This window comes from Galeopterus variegatus, unplaced genomic scaffold (assembly GCF_000696425.1).
Source record: "Galeopterus variegatus unplaced genomic scaffold, G_variegatus-3.0.2 Scaffold600, whole genome shotgun sequence".
Lineage (NCBI taxonomy): Eukaryota > Metazoa > Chordata > Mammalia > Dermoptera > Cynocephalidae > Galeopterus > Galeopterus variegatus.
This window is the reverse complement of record NW_007726711.1, coordinates 355,277-370,887: the sequence shown is the minus strand read 5'-3', so window position 1 is coordinate 370,887 and position 15,611 is coordinate 355,277. Positions and strand designations below refer to the sequence as shown.

General features: G+C 36.8%; 1 protein-coding gene across 1 annotated transcript in view; it reads left to right on the top strand.

Moving 5' to 3' along the window:
• Positions 1-15,611, top strand: part of UNC80 (unc-80 homolog (C. elegans)) — a 214,063-nt gene that overhangs the window by 163,306 nt on the left and 35,146 nt on the right. The window contains exons 45-50 of the mRNA XM_008570410.1: positions 1,012-1,150; positions 1,754-1,850; positions 8,689-8,859; positions 11,976-12,068; positions 13,399-13,434; positions 13,937-14,155. Of these exons, the coding sequence (XP_008568632.1) occupies positions 1,012-1,150; positions 1,754-1,850; positions 8,689-8,859; positions 11,976-12,068; positions 13,399-13,434; positions 13,937-14,155 (755 nt within the window). The remainder of the gene's footprint in view (positions 1-1,011; positions 1,151-1,753; positions 1,851-8,688; positions 8,860-11,975; positions 12,069-13,398; positions 13,435-13,936; positions 14,156-15,611) is intronic.

The following is a 15,611-nucleotide window of genomic DNA, read 5'->3' as shown; positions in this document are numbered from 1 at the left end:
AATAAAAGTGATGGAGATTAGAAAATGATAAAAGGAAGGTTTCTCCATTCTCATTCCTTTCTGTCACTCTTTACCACCTACCCTGCTTTATTTTTCTTTATCTTCAGAGCACTTGCCACCATATGACATATTATACATGTCTTTGTTTCTGTTAATATGCCTCTCTACCACACCCACCAAGAGAATTTAAGCTCCTGAAAGCAAGACCTTTATCGGTTTTTATGTTTGCTTGCTTGTTTGGTTTTAGTTGTTGTTTGTTGTTTGATTTTTTTGGTTTGGTTTTTGGTTTGGTATAGCCTTAGTGCACAGAACAGTGCCTGACACATAGGAACTTTATAAGGATTTGTTGTTCTAGCGAATGAATCAAAGCCATTTAAAATAGATTCAAAATGGCAAATATCTCCATGTTAGAAATACATTATTGGGCCGGCCCCGTGGCACACTCGGGAGACTGCAGTGCTTGGGAGTGCAGCAGCGCTCCCGCCGCGGGTTCGGATCGTATATAGGGATGGCCGGTGCGCTCACCAGCTGAGTGTGGTGTGGGCAACACCAAGCCAAGGGTTGCAATCCCCTTACCGGTCATGAAAAAAGACAAAAAAAAGAAATACGTTATTAAGCAAGACCTATGAAATTCCCAGAATTGTCAGTTAAAATATGTATCTGCTCCCCAAACATATTTGAAGTACCAATCCATTATGGAAATTCCTTTAGTTCTACCGTCTTAGACCAGGAGCACCATTGACGTGAACTTTTCTGGCAGTTCACACGGGTATGTTTTTATGTTTTCACAAATAACCCTTTTATACAAGATTAGCATTTAATAGATACTTAAAAGTCAGGGTCCCACTCCAAAATTATGACCAGCATCATTGGATGCAGAATTATGTAAGCCGAATACCAGATAAATGTAATTGTTATTGTTGATAGTGTTTATGAAATTGAAATTCCTGGTCAAACCATATTAGTACTGAGGTGAGAGTCAATAAACTGAAATTGCTTTTCTCTATACAGGATGCTGCCAATAATGGGCGCAGCAAAGGTGTGTCAGCTCAGTGCCTGTTTGACTTGCTGCAGTCCCTGGAGGGAGAGACCACTGACATATTAGACATCTTAGAGCTAGTCAAAGCTGAGAAGCCTCTTAAGTCATTAGGTAAAAGCAAAATTTCCCTTGACATTCTTTTTTCTCATTGTAATTGTTAAAAAATATATATAGCAAGAATAAATGGAACACTGGTGTAAATGGAATAAGTTCATTTTTCTATCTTCTGTTTTTCTTAAATGTCTTGTGGCTCCTAAAGAGTAACAAAATCTCTGCCACGAAAATTATATTAAAATTGATGCTCAGTGGGCCAGTGCTCTAGCACTACAGTTTTCAGTAAGTTAGTTTTTCTTGACTGCCCCCAAAATGGTCTCTTATTATCATGGAATGTGTAGAACTGGAGGTGACTCAAAAATAAAGCTTCATGTTTTACCTTAGACCAGTCAAATGCCATTCAACATTTTCTATTAGGTGAAATTTAAACAACTGTTACCCCAAAAGCACCTTATTTTTCATCCAGTTATTCAAAAGTAGAAAACAGAATTTCATTCCCTTTTGATGAAGAAATTGTTAGTTTTTACAGTTGAGGAATAAAGTCTAACAAAGAAAAGGCTACAAGATATAACCAGAAAGGTAATGCTGGGAGTGATAAGTTCTTCTTAATCCCCAACAGAATTCACTCTGATTGTGTGCCTTGACGTTTTGTCCCTTCAGATTTCTGCTATGGAAATGAAGATCTGACATTCTCTATTAGTGAAGCCATTAAGCTCTGTGTTACTGTGGTGGCATATGCTCCTGAATCATTCAGAAGGTACTGCACACTTTATTCTGTGCTTTGTGATAAGTAAATATGGCAAAGGAAATAAAATTGAATGAATAGAAAAGTTACGTTTGGTAATATCAGTCTGTAACATTCTGGCAAGTAAGTTTTCAAAAACTAAGCTTAGGAAAGTTGTCATAGCAAAGTCTGGAAAATATGGTAAATATTCATTCATTTGCAATGCCCTAATTTGGAATTTGTCCAGAGGCTAAAATGTTCAATCTTGTTAGAAAATATTTTTCTCACATGTAATACAAATTAGTTGCAAACAAAATTTCACAACAGATATTTAAACTATTTAAGAAACCTCCTTTTAAGGGGCAGTAAAAATTCCTGTCACACAAAGGGCAAGAATGTTTGCCTTTCATTTTGGCAAGTGCAGGGACTCCAAAGGACTCCCATGGAGAGTGAGTCATCCTAATTGCAGGTTGTTGACTCTGGTCTGATATATAAGTCTCATCTCTCTATTTAAAGAGTCCTATTCTGTTGGTAAGCTCTTCCAGGAAGAAGGAAGGAGCCAAGCTGATTTTGCCCAGGATATCTTTATGCATTTGCTCCTCAGATAAGTCTTTTCCTCTCCCCCAGATCAGAACAAATAAAGGGCCAAGAGGGGACAGGATTTATATTAACTGAACTCTCTTTGCAAGAAGGAAACATGAGAAATGAGTAAGAAATATTCCCTCCTAACATTTCCAGCTTTATGCCTGTGGTCAACCAGAGGTGTGTGACTGTGGCCCCAGGAGAGAAAATCTGCAGTCCTGCTCTCACTTTTCGGCTCCTCCTACAGTATCACAGCTCCAGAAAAGTTTTCAGAACGGATCAAAATCCTGCATTAAGTTACTCCAAGCCCACTTCATACCTGAATGTTAAAATTTACTCCTTACTCTATTTTTCATTCCAAATGTCCAGCTATGTTGTTAATAGGATTTATCAGAGATTCTAATTGAGATTAAGTGACAACATTAAGACACTGCAATAATAAAATGTAAAAGGATTCTTCAATATTAAAATGCCAGCAACATAGAAAATCCCAAAGCTTCACTTAAAAATCTCCCATTACCAAATTCCTCATAAAATGTAAAATCTTCTTTCAAGTTAAAATTCAAACACACTGAAATCAAAAAGACTTAAGAGTTCGCAATCAAATTCCCTTGCTATTGTGAGTTAAAGGCCAAAATCCAATATTGTTAAGTTAAATTAAAACATTTCTTTAAATCCTCTTTAATTTCCCATCTGTTCAGTTTAAACCACAGGGCTTCTTAATGCCTGGATGGAGTCAGGGTTTTATAAGCAGCTGCTCCCTGGGATATCTCTTATGGAAATAAGTAGAATTCTTACAGGAATTCACCATTTATAACACCAAGTCCCTGTTATGCTTAAATTCTTTCTTAAATAAATGTGTTTTATTTAAGTATAACATTCAGGTAAAAGAGTTTAAAAATCATAATTTTACAGTTTCACGAATGCTCATAAAGTTATCACATCTGTGTAACTACCACTGAGATTAAAAAAAAAAAAATCAGATGGCGACAGAAGCTGTGTGAGAATGAAAGAAAAAAAAAAACCAGAAAGAGGCACCACTCTCCTGATTTCTAACACAATAAATCAAATTCTATTTCTGAACTCTATTTAAATGAAATAATACAGCAGGTACTTTTTAATGTCTGACTTCTGTTATTCAATATTATTTCATGAGATTCATCCATGTAATTGTGTGCAGTAGTTTGTTCTTTCTCATTCATCTGTACCATTCTATTGTACGACTATGCCACAGTTTATTTATTTCTTCTCTTCTCGATAGACATTTCTACTGTATCCAGTTTGAAGCTATTACAAATAATGCTGCAATGAATGTTATTGTATATGTCTTTCTGCAAACATATGTATGCATTTCTGTGGGTGGGATGCTATGCTGGGTATGGAACATTTGTTTTACTTTAGTAGATACTACTGAAAAGTTTTCCAAAGTTGATCTATTTTCACTCCCACCAGCAGTACGTAACTTCTAGGACTCTGTAGCCTCACCAACACTTGGTACTGTCAGTCTTTTCATTTTAGCTATTTTGTTGGGTTGTAGTGATACCTCATTCTTGTTTTAATTTCCATTTCCCTGGTGCAATCAAAAAGTCTGAAAGCCTTTCAGATGTTTATTGGAATTTGGATACCTACTTTTGCAAAGTGCCTATTAAAATCTTTTGCCCATTTTTAAATGATATTATTAGTATGTTTTATTTGATATGTAGGATTTGTTTAAACAGTTTGGATGTAAGTAATTTTTGGCTTATATTCAACAACAAGCTCTCTAGGAGGAAGGGGGCTCTAATAGGTAGCATTTGCCAATTTCCACAGTGTTAATACTCCTGCCAAGGCTGGGTAGAAGATACCAGTGTGACATCACTGAACACAACTGGGAAGAGATGTTCACAATAGGCTTTCTGGACCCATTGTGTGCCCACTCCAGCACACCACTGGTTATCTATATTTTGAACATCTCTTATTCTGTGACCTACAATTTTACTCATCCAACGTTTCTTTTGATGAACAGAGTTCTTTATTTTAATGTAGTCCACTGTATCAATCTTTTCCTTACTGTTTAGTGCTTTCTGTGTCCTCTTAAGAAATCTTGATTAACACAAGGTTATGAATCTATCCCCTTATATTACCTTCTAGATGCTTTATTGATTTTACTTTTACATTTAGAATAACAATTCATCCGGAATTGATTTTTGGCATGGTGTAAAGTGATGGTCAGGATTTATTTTTCCCCATGTTGTCTTCATCCATTTGTGTTGTATCAATACCTGAGACTGGATAATTTATAAAGAATAAAAATTTATTTCTCACAGTTCTGGGGACTCAGAAGTCCAAGATCAAGGCACTGACATCTTGTGAGGCCCTTCTCATTGCATGCTCATATGAAAGGTGAAAAGGTGAAAGGTGGAAGGGCAAGAGAGAGCCAACTCCCTCCCTCAGGCCATTTTATAAGGACACCTAATCCCATTTGCAAGGGAGTGGCCCTCATGGCTTAATCACCTCTTAAAGTCCCCACCTCTTAATACTGTCATATTGGCAACACCTGAATTTGGGAGAGGACACATTTAAACCATGGCACATATGGATATCCAATAGACAATAGAACCAGCACCATTTATGGAAAAGACTAACGTTTTCCCCATGAAATGCAGTGTTATAAATCAATTTTTTTGTTATAAATCAATTACCTGTATATTTGTTTCTCGACTCCTTATTCACTTCCATATGTTTATTTTTCTGTCCTTGCACAAATATTATACTTTCTTAATTATTATAGCTTTATAATAAGCCTTATCTCTGGTAGTATAAGTGTACCAACTTTGTTTTTCTTCAGGATTTCCTTCATTATAACTAGCCCTATAACTTCCCATTTAAATCTTAGAAACCACTTGTTAATATCCACAAAAAATACGTTGAGATTTTTAGTTAGAATTGCATTGAACCTATATATCAGTTTGGGTACAACTGACATATTTATAATATTAAATGTTCTAAATTATGAACATGATATATCCCTTTATTTTTTAGATCTTTTTAAATTTTCTCAGTTAATTTTTAAAACTTATTTACTAGTTATTTTGTTATTGGTATTAAAAACATAATTGACTTTGTGTTAATAACTTTGATAAATATTAATTAGCATTAGTATTATTTCTATAACTGTAGATCTCTTAGTGTTTTCTATTTAATCATGTCATCTGCAAGTCATGACAATTGTGTTTCATTCTTTCTAATCCTTATACCTGTTTTTCCTTTCTCTGGCCTTAATGCACTGGCTAAACCCTTTAATACAAAACTAAATACAACTGATGTTGTCTTGTCTCATTTCTGATCTCAAAGCAGGGGGGTATATTTCCAATATTTTATCACTAAGAATAATATTTGCTGTAGGATTTTGTTGTAATGCACTTTATAAGATTAAGGAAGTCCACTTCTATTCTTAGTTTACTATGAGTTTTCTTATGAATAAATGATGAATGTTACCAAATATTCTGTATCTATAGAGATGATTATATGTTTTTATCCTTTATTTTCTAAGTGTGATAAGTTACACTGATTTATTTTCAAAATTCAAACTTCCTTCCCTCCCTGAAAATAAACCCAAATTGGGATGTATATTGTATATTTTCCTTTTTCCAGTGTTGCTGGATTTTGGTTTGCTAACTTATTTTAGCATTTTTGCAGCTGCGTTAGAGAAATTTGTCTGTAATTTCTACTCTTTAAAAAAAAATCTTATCTAATGGGTTTTATTACTAAGACAGGGAAGTTAGGAGTACAAGAGTTATTCTAGGCAGCTCCATGTCATTCGAGCTAAACCAATTCTTACGTGCAAAAGTATGCATATGTATTTTAGGATATACAATTTCTCCTGATCTACAAGTCTATGTTGGAAATTTTTTTAACAATTTAAAGAAAATATCCCATTGTGTACTAACTTCCGTCATATCTGTTGAAAAGTTAGCATTAGGTCTTATTGCTCATTTAAATTTAATGTGTTTTTCTTTCCAGCTAATTGAACATTTTCTCCTTTTCTTGGGTTTTTAGTAAGTTGATTATGAAATGCCTAGTGTGATTTTCTTTGTATTTATACTTTCTGTGATTCATAGTGCTTCTTGAATATAAAGGTTGATAGCTTTCAAGAATTCTTGAAACTTTACTAGTAACTCTTTAGATATTATTTCTATCCCATTTTTTCTCTCCTCTCATTTTAGGACTTGATATGAAATGGATATATATACATATACACATACAGATACATATGTGTGTGTGTATATATATATATATGTATATATATCTCCTTTACACCATGCCATATATGTCTCATTCTCTTTTTTGCATTTTCCTTATTTTCTATTATTTTCCCCTGTCCTTCTGGATATTTTCTTCTGAACTTCTTCCCAGTTCACAGTCATCTCTTCTCTATGTCTAATCCACTGTTAAACTCATCTCTCAAGTTTTTATTTTTTTATTTTTACTGTTTCATTGAAACATAATGAAATTTTAATTTTAAAAATTTTAGTGTTTGGTTTAAAAATTCCCAGTTGATTCTTTAATAGATTTTAGAATTTTGATGAAATTCCCCATTTTGTCATCTGTCTTATTCAACATTTTAATCATAGTTTAAAAAAAGAAAAAGTCTGTGTCTATAACATCAATATCTAGAGCACTTGTGGCTCTGTTCCTATTATCTGTTCTTTTCCTTAGATTTTGATCATTTGGTTATGGCAGGACTGGTAAATTTCAAATAGTGAATATTGCATTTAAAAGAAAGAAAAAGTGGAAATACTTTGAGGGTCTGACTTATGTCATCTTCCTCCAGGAAAGATTTATTTTTTATTGTCTAACAAGCAATTGGGGTAGGGCAGATCATATTAATTCAGTCTGTGATTTGTTTGATTTGGAGTTGGGTTTCAGTCTTCCTAAGGGCTGTTCTAATTCTTTTACACTCCTAAAATATGGACCTAACTCCTCCTTAGAAGGCTCTTAACTCCAGTATATATTACTCACCTGCATGAGGCTGCTAAAAATTCTTCTTAGCTTCACAGATCCTAGCTGACACTTCTGCTTGGATTTGTCGTTAGCCTCTTGGCCCTACACAAGTTTACAAATTGGCAAACACCTGGAGAACAAAAAATGCTGCATGTCTGGATGAACCGAATAAGCTTCTTTTTCTCCAGATCCCTCCAAAAGATACCTGGCGGCCTTAGTTTTTGTCTGGTACCTTCAATAATTTTCTTTTTCAATTTTGTCCAGTCTTTCTAGTAAGACAATTCATCTTTGACAAGGTACTTAATTATTACAGAAAGCAGAACTGGCTTCCTGCTTCACTTTTTAAGTTGCCAAAGAAGTCAAGGGACTCAAGAGTATTATTGTACCTCTGTCTCCATACCTATCAAATTCTGAAAATTGCCATTTCCTGCCTTTAGAGAAATTATTTTAGTTTATACTTATTTACTTATTTTAGGCAAAATTATGTTACCAGAAACCAGTACTCAGATTGATTAAGACCATAGCAGAAACTCACTGGTATCTGCAGGAAAGAGAATGGATAAAAAAAAATCTTGGTTTCTGGTTCTCCAGGATATCAATCAATAAGTATTGTTTCTAGAACCCATAACTTACAAAATTAAACTCAGTTTGGGGAATCTCCCAACAGAAGACTTACGTCGCAGTTATGCATTTACAGTTTTAAAGAGAAAAATCCACCTTGCGTAATAACCACTTGGTTTCCATCTCCCCTTTAAGAGGACATTTCTGACACACCAATGCTAAACTGAGTATGGGCCCCACCCATTGAGTGAGCAGGCATTGTCAGAGCTCATAATCATAGCTGTTTCCACAGACTCTTGCTATATAATTGATAAGCTTTAGGAAGCCAGCCTCCTAGGAAAGGGCTTTATGCTGTCTCAAAAATTTTTTTTCACTGCGAAATTCCTCTCACCAAATTCCTAAACAGAAGCTCTGTTGATGATTCTGAAGCCTGTGTCTTTAGATGGAGTGTATAGCTCAACCTATAATCATTCTGTTGTTCTTTCAACCATCTGTATATATGGCTAATACTTCCTACTAGATCACATGCAGGATTCATTACCTTCTAGCAAGTGCTTAATTAATTAATTAATATTGGTCAACATCTCCAGCGGCTTTAACTACTCTTGATTTGGGTGAGGTGGGAAGGGGTCTTAGAATTCATCATGTCTCTAGAAGCTTTTCATTTTTCCATGCCCCTAAATATGACACAACCAGCAGAAATAAAATGGAAAATGTAACTTGGAGTTCTTTCTGTTGCTTAAAGTCTTCAGATGCTGATGGTCTTGGAAGCTTTAGTTCCGTGTTACCTACAAAAGCTAAAGAGGCAGACGTCACAGGTGGAGACTGTACCAGCTGCCCGAGAGGAGATTGCTGCCACAGCTGCTCTTGCAACATCCCTACAGGCCCTTTTATACAGTGTGGAGGTCCTCACCAGGTAATCCCATTGGCAGAAATAGCCACAGTCTTAAATCATATGTATCCACTGAACAGATGAAGATAAAGTGTGGTGACTAAAAATCTCGAACTCTCAGTCTTTATTTAAAGATACCTGGCCAAATTCAGCCCATTATGGCTTCTAACTACAAACAGTCCTTAAGTTATTTGGCTATATGGTGCTAAGTACTCTGAATAGTAGTAGTAATAGTAGAAGAAATAATACTAATAATATTCCTACCATAATTACTAAAAACACATTTGCCTATAGCTTACTGGGCTTCTGTGGGAGTTTTAACCCAATGGTAAACAAATCTTTTGTAAAAGGGCCAATTTAGTGAATATAAAGATGTGATCCACATTTTTATTAGCTATTATAGTATTTTATGAGACATGAAATGTCTGCATTTCCAACTAAGCATTCTTTTATTATTTTACTGTTTGTAAAGAGTTGTGTTTTTTTACTATAATTTTAGAAACTACATAACAAATATAAACTGCAGCATGTTATTCTAATGCTAGAATTAATAGATTCTCTGTGGGACATGACTAAATAATGCCGGGAGAGAGGGCTGAGAGATTTGGGAATGGAAAGAGAAATTGGCACCACAGTTTGGCCCTAAACTGAGTTTAAATTAGTCTTTTTCCAAGATTCTCCAAAGCAGAAGCAGAAGGAATTGAGCTGCTATGTGGCAGGGAAAGGACAGATGGGGCTCTGGGTGGGGTAAAAGGTAGCATGGGGGTGGAGAAGGTGGATCCAGGACACTGTGCGTAGGATTGGCTCTTCCTCTCCATTCCCATCTGAATTACCTGGAAGGGGATATTCTTCCCCAGGGTGAAGATGGAGAAGCCTTCTTTCTGGGTTTGTGTCTTTGCTTCTCCACTCCATTCTGCTATGCTGTGTGTCCAAAGTGCCCCATCCTTAGCCCAAAATTCTGTCTGTGGTTTAGTTCCCACCAAAAGGCACCAACCTCACCAGCGCCATCTTGCTGTGTTGGTAAGAGGGCCAGCTGACGGCCTTTAGTCCAGGGAGGACTTTTTCAGCATGCATCAGCAAGTGAGAGAGTGAGTGGGACTGTTACTCACTAACTGCAATACATGCTTAGTTTCTAATCATGAGCTACATTGCCAACCTAGCCAAGCAGAATATAACCCAAAGCCTTGGGTACACTATCACCCTGAAACCCTCACCTGCACGTAAATGGAGGAAACAAGAAGAGGTGGCACATAGAGCCACGAACAATTTTCTCTTCCAACAGGAAATAGTCTCGATGCTTTGCTGATGGTTTTGTGGAAGTCCTGGGAAAAAGATCATCCTGAAGAGAAATTTATGACTTACATTCTTCCTTCTGTACCCATGTGGTTACATCACTAGCCCCTTCCTAAAACTACAGGAGAGAAAAGCAGTCAATTTTCCCCAAGTGCCACTTTAATTATTTCTCTTCTTATTATATAATGTTGATGATTTCCTCCTCCTTTCTATTCCCATTTATAAGGATAAGTCAATTAACTTATCCAAAATTGACTTACCCAAAATTCCTCAAAGAGTTTGGATGGAGCACCGACATTTGAAATTCTGTGGCTTTGAATATTTGAGTGCATTTAATACTCTTTTGGTGGAGCAGAAGACTAGCTTCACTGGTTGGTAGTAGTTACCCACAAGAAAATTGGCTTTATTATTTTTACAAAAGAAGATAAGAATCCCCTTTCACTTCCACACTCCTAATTTCTTTATGTGATAAAAAAAAGCAATTTAAGTTATATAGGTAGTATTACATAAGTGAGTACATTACAAGTGTTTTAATTTTCTATTGTTGTATAACACATGACCACAAACTTAGAGGCTTAAAATGAAACCCATCTCACAGTTCTGTAGGCCAGAAGTCCGGGCAGGTTCAGCTGGGTTTTTTGCTCAGGGTTTCTCAAGGCAGAAATCAGTGTGTCGGTCAGTCTGAGCTCTTATCTGAAGTTACTGGGGAAGAATCCACTTCCAACTCAGTCGGGTTTTCAGCAGAATCAGTTCCGTGCAGCTTTAGGTCCAAGGCCCCATTTCCTTGCTGGCTGTGAGCAAGGTGCCACTCCCTGTGTCTAGAAGGCACCTGCGTTCCTCCTCACATGGTTCCTTCCATCTGCCAGCCAGCAATAGTTCCTTGAATCCTTCTCATGCTTCAAATCTCTTGCCTCCGGCCAGAGAGAACCCTCTGCTTTTAAAGGGCTGGTGTGGTTAGATTAGGCCTACCCAGATCATCTCTCTTTTTGCCATGTAATGTAACATAATAACTGGAGTAACATCGGGGAGCAAAGGTCTTGGGGCCATCTTTAAATTCTGTTTACCACCACAAGGCATGAGAAAAGAAAATCTGGTGTAACTGTTCAGAGCTTAATTACTTTCTAGCTATACCCAGCATACAGAAAATGAGCAAAACAGAAGCAAGCCTGAAAGAGGAATTGCTTAAAATAACAACATTGTCCTTTCTATGTCTCAGATGCCAATGCAGAGGCAAATTTTACCTAATATTTAAAGTAAACCCTGCACATATAATATGAGATGATTCAAGTGTATTATCAAACATCTAAATTACTGAGTTACAATAGAAACAAATTTGCTCACTTTCTTGGATACCCTTAGGTGTAATTTTTACTAGGAGAATTATTTCATCCTTTGATAATTTCTCAGAAAAATAGAGTGGTTGATTATGATGTAGGTGGCCGAAGTGGTATGTACAACAGTGCTTCTTGTTGTCTAGAATGGCTAACTGCCTGGTGCCTGTAGAGTTGAAGAATGAACTCTTAACTCTCATTTAATCAGTGCAGACTTAGAAGTTTGATTTCATAAACATCTTGTTTGAAGAGTCATAGTTTATTACTCACAATGCAGAAATGGAAAAATTTAAATCATGGTGAGTTTATATCCCCTTGGGAATCAATGTTCCCTTTAAAGATTCTCTCAGAAGGGACAGAGAATGTGTGACAGAAAAGCCCTAAGCTAGACAGCCTATTTTTTTAAAGACTCTAAAACTAACTTGAAACTTATGTGTGCTTCAGTAACTTGAGGATTTCATAAATGTTTCCACTTCTGTTGTTTTTTTGTTGTGGTGATTACTGTCATTGTTATAGGCCCATGACTGCCCCACAGATGAGCAGGTGTGACCAAGGTCATAAGGGAACCACTACAGCCAATCATACCATGTCGTCTGGGGTAAACACCAGGTAATTCATTGCACCTTATTCTTCTATGGTCTCGTGATCTCATACAATCTGAATTTCAGCTGATGGGAATGAAAGGAATCTTGAAACTAGTCAATACTGAGTGTGAAAATCTCGAAAGAAAAGAAAAGAAGGTGAGAGTTTAGAGTTAGAAGAAAATACCAAGGCTTCTTTTGAAATTGTCAAAGAGAAATCCAAACCACCTTCATAAATTGGCACGTGTTGGTTTGTTTGCATGAGCATGCTAGAGCTCTGCCTGCTGGGTGGTCTTTGAACTATTCCAGTGTTACTTCATTGGCCTCCAACAAAAGGCAAGTGGAACAATAATAATCAGGAGGTGGTTTCTCATTCCCAGGGCAGTTATGCAGAGTCAACTCACTTTCATCTGGCCAGATTTTCTAAAGGCATTTTATCCAGACTTAAGTCCTCAAATAATGCATGGTTATTGACTTAATCTCCTTTCCTTGTTTTGGTGTAACTCAGACACTGGCTATACTAGTTAATACTCTGCCTGGTTCATTCTATCTGTGTTAACCTCTAAATACTCCAACACACAAAAAAATTTTAATTAACTTCCTCCTTCAAGGAAGATTTAATATGGGCCCAACCCAAAATCAGCTTAAGAGAAATTTCTCTTTTCCCAGTATGGAGTAGTTAGCAGGGAGATCATAAAGAGAAACTAAATAATTTTCCACTCTTTCCGAAACATATTTTTAAGTGTGCTTTGCTATTTATGTAAAATTAATTCCCTGCCCACCATATATATTCATATTAAAAATAAAACAAAAATACATTCCAAAACCAATTAAATTGCCTGGTGTGAAAAAATGATATAGTTTAAGTGATGTTTAGGGGCTTCTCTAGGCCCATTGGGTTAGATTCAACTACTAAATGAATGGTGCATGGAGAAAGAGGGTTCTAAAGTCTTATTATCAATCAGTTATAAAGCATTAGGTCTCTAGGACTGAAAGTCAGCCATGTTTCTTCCTGTGGTCACCTAAGACAGTTTTAAAACTATAACTTAAATTTCAAAGTTTTCAAGATTTTCTCATTTGACTACATTCCATGAGTTTAGTTTGCATTTTTATAATATTTGTCTTACACAAATTATATGGCAGTGAAACGGCTCTTATAGTAGCTATAATTGCAGCATATGTAGCAGCCAAATGAAAAATAAAACTTTGATATATTTCAGGATTAACGTGTATATTTGTGAACCGATCAAAATGTATAGCTTCCAGGGCTTTTCATACAAGAAAGTCTGTAAGAAGCCCCAGCAAAGGGATCCTGTTCTTGCTAGGATAGTTATGCAGACTGTTTTTCTGACCCACAGGTACCAGGAACAAGGAGCCAAACTGCACTTCATCAGGTACAGACAGACTTCTGCTAATTTTATATCAGATCTGATACATTAAGATGATTGCCTTTTGAGCTGGGTTATGGTTCTGTTAGATTTCATTTCATTGAGGCATGACATACTATTTCTGTATAAATCCTCAGTAAGTGGCTAATGCAAAGCCATGAGAATTTGTAATGACAATCTCCTCTAGGCTGATAATTGATACATTAAGATGATTGCCTTTTGAGCTGGGTTATGGTTCTGTTAGATTTCATTTCATTGAGGCATGACATACTATTTCTGTATAAATCTTCAGTAAGTGGCTAATGCAAAGCCATGAGAATTTGTAATGACAATCTCCTCTAGGCTGATAAACTTTCTTTATTCTTCAGATGAGGTTCTCCTTGGCCTCACCCTCCTGATTCATTAACTCATTAGGGATCTTCTATTTTGTTTCAGTGTGATACCCTCCTCTCACAGTTGCCACATACATACCTTTTCAGACCCCAGGTAATCTTTTATAATTTCCCAGGGAAAACCTTCACTTACTGGAGGAAGGGCAAGGCCTTCCCCGAGAGGAACTAGATGAACGAATTGCACGAGAAGAGTTCAGAAGACCCCGGGAGTCCTTGCTGAATATTTGCACAGAATTCTACAAGCACTGTGGGCCAAGGCTGAAGATCTTGCAGAACCTGGCTGGGGAGCCACGGGTCACTGCCCTGGAGCTGCTGGATGTCAAGTCCCACATGAGGTACCGTCCTCACTTTCCCTGCCTTTGAGTGTGGACATAGCTTGGGCCATGTGTCTGCGTGTGTGTTTCACTGGAGGTGACGGGGAGTGGGTAGGGCCAGGATAAAAACTTCAAATACTTGGGATGCTTTGTTTCCTGTGACTTGGATACATATATTATAGAACCCTCTTGTAAAGTGTACATTAATTCCATCACAAAGAATCTCAGGGTGGACGGGGGAAAATGTTAAGACAGACAAGTCCATATATTTGCTCCTCAATAAAAGGAAGTGAAAGGAAAATTTCTTTACCTGAATTCTTAGAAAACTAGCTTACTTTCGAGTACTATTTACTGCCCAGATTATAATTTTTCTCAAGAATCCAATGTTTCCTCTCTATGATTTTCTGTTCAAAATGCACTACTATGTTCTGCTGGAGGACTCCTTCTGCCCCTTGACTACCTAAGGACTCAGTAATGAGCCCTGTGGGGAGGTGAGCAGTTTTAACTCTTAGCCATGCTTTGCTTGGGCCTGAAATCCCCTTTAGCCTTCCAACAGTTCAAAAAAGTGTCCTGGTAAAAATTCTGAACTGGATGAAGCCAGTCATCATTTAAATTTTTTTACTCCTGGTAGGCCAGAGAGAAGCCCCAGAATTACATCTCTTTGCACTCATATTTCTTTCTTCCTGTGGAGATGCCATCTCACTTGTTACTCATAATAAAGGCTGTACTTGTATTTTCAGCTTCTGAAAAGAAACATGAGTTCAGAGGATCTTCTGGTCAGATTTGTAACCATTTGTAAAGGGTCATAAATATTCCTTGAAAGAAAAATTTCACTGGTAACAGAATGTTCGCTTGGAAAGGTTAGTATATTTGTAAAGCTAAAGGTAGAGTTAGGTTCTACCCTAACATTGCAATTTGGCAAAACACATCAATTTCCTGAGTATTGGCCTTTTTTTCTTAAAAATGATCCTTTGAAAAAATTTGGGAAGTACTAAGTGAAGGAAAATGAGAGGCCAGAAGTGTACAGCGAACACAGGCTAATGTCATGTTCTCTTGAGTTGTGGGCACACACCCAGCAAGGTCTTGGAGAACTCCAGAGCTTTACATGGGTTCACACTCCCTACTGTGCAATAATGAAGAAGAGCTTATTTCATACTGAGAATTTAAGCTCCTAGCCAGGAGGCTTCAAAGAAAGCGGAGAGAGGTTTGGGTTGCTGAGGTCCAGTTGCCATGGCAACCCGGGTCTCTATCTGTTCCCTCCCCTTCCTTGTCTGCTGATCATCTCCAGCTGATCTAAGTAACTCTGTGAACACAGAAACATCACATTCCCAGAGTCAGAAAATCACTTTTTGTGAAAGAGGAAAAGATTACTTAATGCTGATCATCTCCAGCTGATCTAAGTAACTCTGTGAACAGAGAAACATCACATTCCCAGAGTCAGAAAATCACTTTTTGTGAAAGAGGAAAAGATTACTTA